The sequence below is a fragment of the Rutidosis leptorrhynchoides genome, chromosome 4, assembly GCF_046630445.1.
Source record: "Rutidosis leptorrhynchoides isolate AG116_Rl617_1_P2 chromosome 4, CSIRO_AGI_Rlap_v1, whole genome shotgun sequence".
NCBI classification, from domain to species: Eukaryota; Viridiplantae; Streptophyta; class Magnoliopsida; order Asterales; family Asteraceae; genus Rutidosis; species Rutidosis leptorrhynchoides.
The window spans coordinates 213,802,793-213,813,746 of NC_092336.1; the positions used below are offsets into that span (position 1 = coordinate 213,802,793).

The 10,954-nt window shown below is 34.5% G+C and overlaps 1 protein-coding gene across 1 annotated transcript; it reads left to right on the forward strand.

Moving 5' to 3' along the window:
- The first annotated feature begins 215 nt into the window (after positions 1–215).
- Positions 216–6,304, forward strand: LOC139841400 (uncharacterized). The gene is made up of 4 exons (XM_071831619.1): positions 216–325; positions 3,679–5,030; positions 5,295–5,484; positions 6,088–6,304. Exons 1-4 carry the CDS (start codon positions 216–218, stop codon positions 6,302–6,304), a joined length of 1,869 nt encoding a protein of 622 aa, XP_071687720.1.
- Positions 6,305–10,954: the final 4,650 nt, after the last annotated feature.

The following is a 10,954-nucleotide window of genomic DNA, read 5'->3' on the forward strand; positions in this document are numbered from 1 at the left end:
TAAGTAAGGTGAAATTGATCATCCATGACTTTGTGGCTTGTATCATAACAATTATCAATTACTCTGTATCAATTAGAATACATTTTTCGGTATCCATTTCAACATCGAAAATGAAGCTTGAAATTGATTAAAGTGGTGTGTCGTTCAGTATTCATTTCATGGTCGAATATGACGTGTACCAATAAGAAAATGGAATAATTTAAAAGAAAAAAACAATGAAAAAACACCGTCGTGAGGGGGACGATGGGAATGAACGGTGGAATGGAAGCCGGAGAGGTATCATTTTGGTGCGGGCGTCGGTGCTTGATGGTGATATCGACATCAAGTACCTGGTGCTCTTATCAATTATCAACTAATACTAAATGTCATGAGATTTATTATTGTTCACAAGGACTTTTTAGACATTTTACATTTTTCCTTTTCATTTACATTTTTCTTTCTCCCAACACTCTCACCTCTTATTAATAGGGATGAATCAACTAATACTAAATGTGATGAGGTTTATTACTATTCACAAGGACTTCTTAGTTATTTTAACTTTTTTGCTTTTCATTCACATTTTCAATTGGTTTTGCATTGTACTTGTGGTTTAGCTCATTCATGCAACCGAGATGCCATTCATGTGACTGAGATATCATTCGTGCGAATGAGATGGCTCATTATGTCATAACCCTAACTTTTTCTACTAGGTTATTTAATCTAACTTTTCAAAATTAGAATTTTTTTTTTCTTGACTAGTATATTTAATAAAATACGTCTTGATTTATTTTAGGGTTTGTATAACCCTGGTCTTACATTTAAGTCTTGATTGATCGAGGATTGTTATACATATACACAATTCCTAGAAACCCTAGTTTACCACCATAAATCCTAAGACTTAAAAAAAAAACTACACACTTGTATACTTGTGAAATTAAGTATATAACATGATCAAGTATTATTGATTAAGTAATCATCCTTAATCCACCTAGTTAGTAAAATACTACAACATTAGTCATTAACTAAGCCTTACTCAAGATTATAACACCTAATTATATACTTACATCTAAACTTAAAACTAATCTAAGATTAACCAAAAGACTACATGTAATTAACATTACTTAATTAGCACTAATTACATGCAAATATAACAAACACTTGTCATTTCCATGCATAATTAACTAAGTAAAGATTGATTAGTCATCTTCTCTTTTCTTCTCCTTATGCCACATTACATATACATGTCACTTCCATGCATGATTAGCTAGTAAGTGTGCTTAGTCATTTAACCTCTTTTTCTTCTCCATGTTACATGCCATCATCATCATTCCCATAAGATCAAATTGGTAACTCTTGAACTCACTTACTAATCTTAATCATTCACTAAATCCTCTCTAAGTTACAGCCATTTCTTTCTTCTTTGTTCATCTTCATCAACTCATACATCATCATTACTCAAGGTATAATTACCAAGAACACTTCTTTTATTTCTTACCAAGTTACTTTCAAGAGAAATGGGTGTAAAAGCTTAATCTAGAGTGTTAAAAACACTCAATGATGATTACATGGCTAACTCTAATCTTGATCATAAGTAACTAAAAATATGTTTTACATATGTTTAACAACCTAAAATAAACTTAAAATGAAAAGGGATATAGCTAAAATGTATTAAGATTACTAGTTAGTTCTTAACTTACAAAGAAACCAAATCAGTCTTCATTTGGTGGAATTTTTAGAAAATACTTACACTCACTTTTGCTACTGGAATTGTTTAGATTCTAAAACTTTTATGAGTCCTAGACCTTCTGTAAAAATCCCATGATTTATAAAGTAGTTTAAGTATTTCTTTTGTATTTTTACTTTTTATGGGTACTGATTTGGACAGAATTTGTCCAACACACATGTATCACCAAAAATGAGGTACCAACGTTTAGATATGAAAACTTAGGATATTTTCATTATAAAATAGACTAAAAATAGAACATGTTAGGATTTGGAATCATATAAAAAGCTTAAGAAATGATTAGGATATGGTCTTGTACATTTAAATAATGGGTTTTAAACTTGTTGAAACTGTCACCACTTAGAATATAAAGAAAACGTACACAACTTATGTTTTCTGAGCAAAACGAATTTTTGAACTAAAATATAACTATATTGGAGTAAGACTTCAAAAAGATAAGTCTAAATAAATTAATTTACTATTTTTAGTGATATTAAACTTTAAACTAGTCAAAACAGTCCACTTGTAGTAAAATAATTCTATAAAATTCATTTTTATGATATAAATTACAAATGTTATATTTTTAGACCTCCAACACATATACCTTCACATATAAAATAAGAATTACCTTATATCACTAACTTTTAAATAAGAAATCAACTTCTAAAACTACTTGTAAAATCAGTCCACATAGAAACCTTAACTTGTAAACCGAGAAACCGTCTTTTAAAAGCCTAGTACACTATGTTACATTTGAACATAAATCAAAACATTAGTATTACTAATATTAGTAATAACACACCTCTGACCTTAACTTATGTATTTAGGTCCCGAGCTCGAAGTACATCAAAGTACTTAAACCACAAATCCAAGCTTTATACCGCATAACATCACCTGTGAGTATCATAGTCCCATTTTACTTGCTTTTAGCAAACTTACTATTTTGGGATGAGAAACATGCTTCTTTTATGTTTTACATTATGGACATAAGTGCTTAAAACTATATTCTATTGTGTTAAGTTTGTGACTTAGCTTAAACCCCGATTATGATATCGTTAATTACTTGTTTATGGTAAACGCGAATAATGTGGATAGATCTATTTGAGGGTGACTCCTCACATCCGGCATAGTCTTCAGGCTAGCGAATGCATAACCTTCGACTTTGTAGCTCTAGCTAAGTGAGATTACATGATTTTGGGTTCTTGATTGTTAAGTTCGATATCGGGAGCTCATGTTTATTTAGAATATATTTACAACTGTTTATACTTGAAAATCTTATGGTCCATACATTTATATACATTAAACCTATGATCTCACCAACATTATTGTTGACGTTTTTAAGCATGTGTTTTCTCAGGTCCTTAATCAGGAGTCCGCTTACATTCAGGTTGGCTTTTGGGATGTCGTCAGGATGTCGTTTTAAAAATAAATCATCATGCACTATGTTTAAGTGTTGTACTTTGTTATGTTATGGTTGTAATTGTTGTAATTTACTTTTAAGTCCCGACATGTAACTCAAAACTTGTACTTGTGTGTTGAAATAAAAACATTTCCGCTGTCGTCTTTAGAAATCGTTAACTATAACTGGGACACCTATCACGTCACATTTCGGGATGCGCTTAGCAGACTTGCAAATGTTCGCTCAAGATCGCCAATGGAGATCTTAGATTGCTTTGGGCGATTGTGGTGATCCCTACTAGTGTTCTATGACATTAGTATATTTTGACTATCTATCACCTAATCGGATATATATAGGAATAGTAGTAGTGACTTAACTTGTACTAGCAAATTATCTAAGTGAACTGTAATGGGTAGATATTACCCAAGTTTTGTAATTATAAAATGCTAATGGAAAAGGCTTTTATTATTATGAAGTTTAGTTCATTTCCTTAATTGTGCCATTATGTACAATCACTACTATTTATTTTGTATATATTACTCTAAGTAATTGATGTCTCTTTTTGATTATCATGAAGGATAATGCAAACACGAAGGACTTTTACTGACGCTCAAGTTGACGAGATGATTAGTCAAAGGGTTAATGAAGCTTTAGCCGCTGCTGAGGCACGGAGAGTGCAAGCTAATGCGAGTCAAGCTAGAGGTTCAAGTGGAAATAATGTTCCACAAAGATGTACCTACAAGGAGTTCTCCAACTGCAAACCTCAAACTTTCACTGGAATAGAAGGACCGGTTAGTTTGATGAGGTGGTTTGAGAGGCTCGAGTCAGTCTTTCGAATAAGCAACCGTGCAAATACGGATAGAGTAAAGTTTGCTACTTGTACTCTTCAAGATGGTGCCCTGACATGGTGGAACAATTATGCTCAGCCTGCAGGAATGGACGAGTCGTATGCAATGCCATGGGAAGAATTCAAACAAGCAATGATCAGTGAGTATTGTCCAAGAAACGAAATTCAGAAACTAGAAATGGAATTGTGGAATTTGAAAATTCAGGGGAATGACATTACGAGATATACAAAACGATTCCTAGAACTTTCCCTATTGTGTCCGGAGTTAGTTACTACTGAAGCAAAGAAGATCGAAAGGTATGTGTGGGGACTTTTGAAAGAAATCCAAGGTAATGTAACGTCATCCAAACCAGAAACACTCCAAAGTGCTATTCGAATGGCACACAACCTAATGGATCAGATTACACGTCATGAAAACCCGGAAGCAACAACATATACAAAAACTCAAGGCGGTAAGCGTAAGTGGAACGAGAACCAAGGAAATAGTTCTCACCAGAAGAAACAAGATACCACCAAGTTTGAGAATGCTAATGCCAAGAAGAATTATAATGGCAAGAAACCTTATTGCAATCGATGTTATAAGCATCATTATGGAGCTTGTACTATTGTTTGTGATAGGTGCAAAAAGGTGGGGCATATGTCCAAAGATTGTACAGTCAATCTCGCACAGCCAACTGGAAACAAACCTAAAACTTGTTATGGATGTGGACAAGTGGGACACATGAAGAATCAGTGTCCGAATGCCAAGAAGGATGGAAATGCAAAAGGTAGAGCATTTAATATCTCGGCAAAAGGAGCTCGTGAAAATCCTGATTTAGTCACGGGTACATTTCTTCTAAACAACTGCATTGCTTATGTACTATTTGATAGTGGTGCTGATAGAAGTTTTATTTCTAAAGACTTTAGTACCGTAATTAACATACCTCCAACTGCTTTAGATACTAAGTATATCATAGAATTGGCTAATGGCAAAACTTTGAAAGTAGATAAGATCTTTCAAGGTTGTGCTCTAACGTTAGCTGATAAACTATTTGAAGTCGATCTTATGCCTGTTGAGTTAGGTAGTTTTGATGTTATTATTGGTATGGATTGGTTATCTAAGAACCATGCGAACATTGCTTGAACGGAGAAATCCATTCGTATTCCTCTCGCGAATGGTGAAACTTTGGTAGTTCAAGGAGAAAAGAGTGGCGCGAAACTCAACATCATTTCTTGCATGAAGGCTCGAAAATATTTAAGAAAAGGATGTCAAGCCATCCTCGCGCACGTAAAGGGATGGAGTCAGAGAAGAAGCGACTTGAGGATGTACCGGTAGTAAAGGATTTTCCTGGAGTTTTTTCCTGAAGATTTACCTGGTCTTCCTCCACATAGGCAAGTTGAATTTCAAATTGACTTAATTCCGGGAGCTGCACCTGTTGCTCGACCACCGTATCGATTAGCACCTTCAGAATTGCAAGAGTTGTCGAACCAATTACAAGAACTGTTGGATAAGGGATTTATTCGACCTAGTTCATCACCCTGGGGTGCTCCTATCTTGTTCGTAAAGAAGAAAGATGGATCTATGAGGATGTGCATAGATTATCGAGAGTTGAATAAATTGACGATTAAGAATCGGTATCCACTACCGAGAATCGATGATTTGTTTGATCAACTACAAGGATCTAGTGTATATTCGAAGATTGATTTGAGATCTGATTATCATCAGTTAAGAGTCAAGGAGCATGATATTCCTAAGACAGCTTTTAGGATGTGATATGGCCATTACGAATTCTTAGTCATGTCATTTGGTTTGACTAATGCACCTGAGGTATTCATGGATCTCATGAACCGTGTGTGTAAGCCGTATTTGGACAAGTTTGTTATCGTATTCATCGATGATATTTTGATCTACTCTAAAAGTAAAGAAGAACATGAAGAACACTTGAAGATAATTCTTGGATTGCTAGAGAAAGAGCAATTATACGCCAAGTTTTCAAAGTGTGATTTTTGGTTGCAGTCGGTACAATTTTTGGGTCACGTGGTTAGTAGCCAAGGTATTCATGTTGATCCTGCCAAGATCGAGGCTATTGGCAACTGGGAAGTTCCTAAGACTCCAACTCAAGTGAGACAATTTTTAGGTCTTGCTGGATATTACTGAAGGTTTATCCAAGATTTTTCAAAGATTGCGCGACCTTTAACTACACTGACTCACAAAGGAAAGAAGTTTGAATGGTTAAAGGAACAAGAGTCTGCATTTCAACAATTGAAGCATAAACTAACTACTGCACCCATATTATCTTTACCTGAGGGAAATGAAGATTTTGTGGTTTATTGTGACGCCTCGCGTCAAGGACTTGGATGTGTTTTGATGCAGTGACAGAAGGTCATTACTTATGCATCACGATAGCTGAAGGTGCACGAACAGAACTATACAACTCATGATTTAGAATTGGGAGCTGTTGTCTTTGCCCTTAAAATGTGGAGACATTATATGTATGGAACTAAATGCACTATATTTACGGATCACAAGAGTCTTCAACATATTTTTGATCAGAAACAATTAAATATGCGACAACGGCGTTGGGTTGAATTGTTGAATGATTATGACTGCGAAATCTGTTATCATCCTGGGAAGGCTAACGTGGTTGCCGATGCGTTGAGTCGAAAGGAAAAGATTAAACCTCTTCGAGTTAGAGCACTGAATATAACTATTCGTGCAAATCTTGTTTCGCAAATCCGAGATGCTCAGTTAGAAGCTGTGAAGGAGGAACAATGGAAGGATGAGGCGATTAAAGGATTGATTAAGCAAATTGAAGTAAAGGGTGATGGGACCCGATACTTTGCAGGACGTCTATGGGTACCAAAGTATGGTGAATTAAGAAAACTTGTGTTAGATGAAGCGCACAAGACGAGATACTCAATTCACCCTGGAACTGGGAAAATGTATCACGATATCAAGGAATTTTATTGGTGGCCAAACATGAAAGCTGACGTTGCCACTTATGTGAGCCAATGTCTGACTTGTGCGAAAGTCAAAGTGGAGAATCAAAAACCGTCAGGGTTGTTACAACAACCGGAAATCCCACAGTGGAAATGAGAAAGAATAACCATGGATTTTATAACGAAGCTACCAAGAACCGTGAGTGGTTACGACACTATTTGGGTGATTGTCGATCGTCTCACTAAGTCTGCACATTTCCTACCTATGAAAGAGACAGATAGGATGGAGAAATTGGCACAATTATATTTGAAAGAAGTTATTTCAAGATACGGAGTGAAATGTCCCATTCTTATTGATTAAAAACGTTCCATATTAATTGATTTCGTTGCGAGGTTTTGACCTCTATATGAGACATTTTTCAAAGACTGCATTCATTTTAAAACAAACCATAACCTTTATTTCATCAATAAAGGTTTAAAAAGCTTTACGTAGATTATCAAATAATTATAATCTAAAATATCCTGTTTACACACGACCATTACATAATGGTTTACAATACAAATATGTTACAACAAAATAAGTTTCTTGAATGCAGTTTTTACACAATATCATACAAGCATGGACTCCAAATCTCGTCCTTATTTAAGTATGCGACAGCGGAAGCTCTTAATAATCACCTGAGATAAACATGCTTAAAACGTCAACAAAAATGTTGGTGAGTTATAGGTTTAACCTATATATATCAAATCATAATAATAGACCACAAGATTTCATATTTCAATACACATCCCATACATAGAGATAAAAATCATTCATATGGTGAACACCTGGTAACCGACATTAACAAGATGCATATATAAGAATATCCCCATCATTCCGGGACACCCTTCAGATATGATATAAATTTCGAAGTACTAAAGCATCCGGTACTTTGGATGGGGTTTGTTAGGCCCAATAGATCTATCTTTAGGATTCGCGTCAATTAGGGTGTCTCTTCCCTAATTCTTAGATTACCAGACTTAATAAAAAGGGGCATATTCGATTTCGATAATTCAACCATAGAATGTAGTTTCACGTACTTGTGTCTATTTTGTAAATCATTTATAAAACCTGCATGTATTCTCATCCCAAAAATATTAGATTTTAAAAGTGGGACTATAACTCACTTTCACAGATTTTTACTTCGTCGGGAAGTAAGACTTGGCCACTGGTTGATTCACGAACCTATAACAATATATACATATATATCAAAGTATGTTCAAAATATATTTACAACACTTTTAATATATTTTGGTGTTTTAAGTTTATTAAGTCAGATGTCCTCGTTAGTAACCTACAACTAGTTGTCCACAGTTAGATGTACAGAAATAAATCGATAAATATTATCTTGAATCAATCCACGACCCAGTGTATACGTATCTCAGTATTGATCACAACTCAAACTATATATATTTTGGAATCAACCTCAACCCTGTATAGCTAACTCCAACATTCACATATAGAGTGTCTATGGTTGTTCCGAATTATATATAGATGTGTCGACATGATAGGTCGAAACATTGTATACGTGTCTATGGTATCTCAAGATTATATAATATACAATACAAGTTGATTAAGTTATGGTTGGAATAGATTTGTTACCAATTTTCACGTAGCTAAAATGAGAAAAATTATCCAATCTTGTTTTACCCATAACTTCTTCATTTTAAATCCGTTTTGAGTGAATCAAATTGCTATGGTTTCATATTGAACTCTATTTTATGAATCTAAACAGAAAAAGTATAGGTTTATAGTCAGAAAAATAAGTTACAAGTCGTTTTTGTAAAGGTAGTCATTTCAGTCGAAAGAACGACGTCTAGATGACCATTTTAGAAAACATACTTCCACTTTGAGTTTAACCATAATTTTTGGATATAGTTTCATGTTCATAATAAAAATCATTTTCTCAGAATAACAACTTTTAAATCAAAGTTTATCATAGTTTTTAATTAACTAACCCAAAACAACCCGCGGTGTTACTACGACGGCGTAAATCCGGTTTTACGGTGTTTTTTGTGTCTCCAGGTTTTAAATCATTAAGTTAGCATGTCATATAGATATAGAACATGTGTTTAGTTGATTTTAAAAGTCAAGTTAGAAGGATTCACTTTTATTTGCGAACAAGTTTAGAATTAACTAAACTATGTTCTAGTGATTACAAGTTTAAACCTTCGAATAAGATAGCTTTATATGTATGAATCGAATGATGTTATGAACATCATTACTACCTCAAGTTCCTTGGATAAACCTACTGGAAATGAGAAAAATGGATCTAGCTTCAAAGGATCCTTGGATGGCTTGAAAGTTCTTGAAGCAGAATCATGACACGAAAACAATTTCAAGTAAGATTTCCACTCGAAATAAGATTGTTATAGTTATAGAAATTGAATTAAAGTTTGAATATGATTATTACCTTGTATTAGAAAGATAACCTACTGTAAGTAACAAAGGTTTCTTGATCTTGGATGATTACTTGGAATGGATTTAGAAAACTTGGAAGTAAACTTGCAATCTTGGAAGTATTCTTGATTTTATGAAACTAGAACTTTTGGAATTTATGAAGAACACTTAGAACTTGAAGATAGAACTTGAGAGAGATCAATTAGATGAAGAAAATTGAAGAATGAAAGTGTTTGTAGGTGTTTTTGGTCGTTGGTGTATGGATTAGATATAAAGGATATGTAATTTTGTTTTCATGTAAATAAGTCATGAATGATTACTCATATTTTTGTAATTTTATGAGATATTAGTCAAAGGGTTAATGATTAACTAGTTGTAGTTACTAGTGATTAACTATATATATATCCATATATATATCATCATATAATTTTTACAAGTTTTAACGTTCGTGAATCACCGGTCAACTTGGGTGGTCAATTGTCTATATGAAACATATTCCAATTAATCAAATCTTAACAAGTTTGATTGCTTAACATGTTGGAAACACTTAATCATGTAAATAACAATTTCATTTAATATATATATATATACATGGAAAAGTTCGGGTCACTACAGTACCTACCCGTTAAATAAATTTCGTCCCGAAATTTTAAGCAGTTGGAGGTGTTGACGTATCTTCTGGAAATAAATGCGGGTATTTCTTCTTCATCTGATCTTCACGCTCCCAGGTGAACTCGGGTCCTCTACAAGCATTCCATCGAACCTTAACAATCGGTATCTTGTTTTGTTTAAGTCTCTTAACCTCACGATCCATTATTTCGACGTGTTCTTCATTGAATTGAAGTTTTTCATTGATTTGGATTTCGTCCAACGGAATAGTGATATCTTCTTTAGCAAAACATTTCTTCAAATTTGAGACGTGGAAAGTGTTATGTACAATGTACAGCCGCGAGTTGTTGAGGTAGCTCCAGTTGGTAAGCTACTGGTCCGACACGATCTATAATCTTGAATGGTCCAATGTACCTTGGATTTAGTGTCCCCCGTTTACCAAATCGAACAACGCCTTTCCAAGGTGAAACCTTAAGCATGACCATTTCTCCAATTTCAAACTCTATATCTTTTCTTTTACTGTCCGCGTAGCTCTTTTGTCGACTCTGGGCGGTTTTCAATCTTTGTTGAATTTGGATGATTTTCTCGGTAGTTTATTGTATTATCTCCGGACCCGTAATCTGTCTATCCCCCACTTCACTCCAACAAATCGGAGACCTGTACTTTCTACCATAAAGTGCTTCAAACGACGCCATCTCAATGCTTGAATGGTAGCTGTTGTTGTAGGAAAATTCTGCTAACGGTAGATGTCGATCCCAACTGTTTCCGAAATCAATAACACAAGCTCGTAGCATGTCTTCAAGCGTTTGTATCATCCTTTCGCTCTGCCCATCAGTTTGTGGATGATAGGCAGTACTCATGTCTAGACGAGTTCCTAATGCTTGTTGTAATGTCTGCCAGAATCTTGAAATAAATCTGCCATCCCTATCAGAGATAATAGAGATTGGTATTCCATGTCTGGAAACGACTTCCTTCAAATACAGTCGTGCTAACTTCTCCATCTTGTCATCTTCTCTTATTGGCAGGAAGTGTGCTAAT

Excerpts from the sequence above, each read along its gene's own strand:
- LOC139841400 (XM_071831619.1), top strand. The coding sequence starts at position 216 with ATGAAAAAACACCGTCGTGAGGGGGACGATGGGAATGAACGGTGGAAT. Across the intron at positions 5,031-5,294 it reads TAGTTTTGATGTTATTATTG|ATTTACCTGGTCTTCCTCCA; the intron begins GTATGGATTGGT and ends TTTTTCCTGAAG. Across the intron at positions 5,485-6,087 it reads CCCTGGGGTGCTCCTATCTT|GTTTATCCAAGATTTTTCAA; the intron begins GTTCGTAAAGAA and ends ATATTACTGAAG.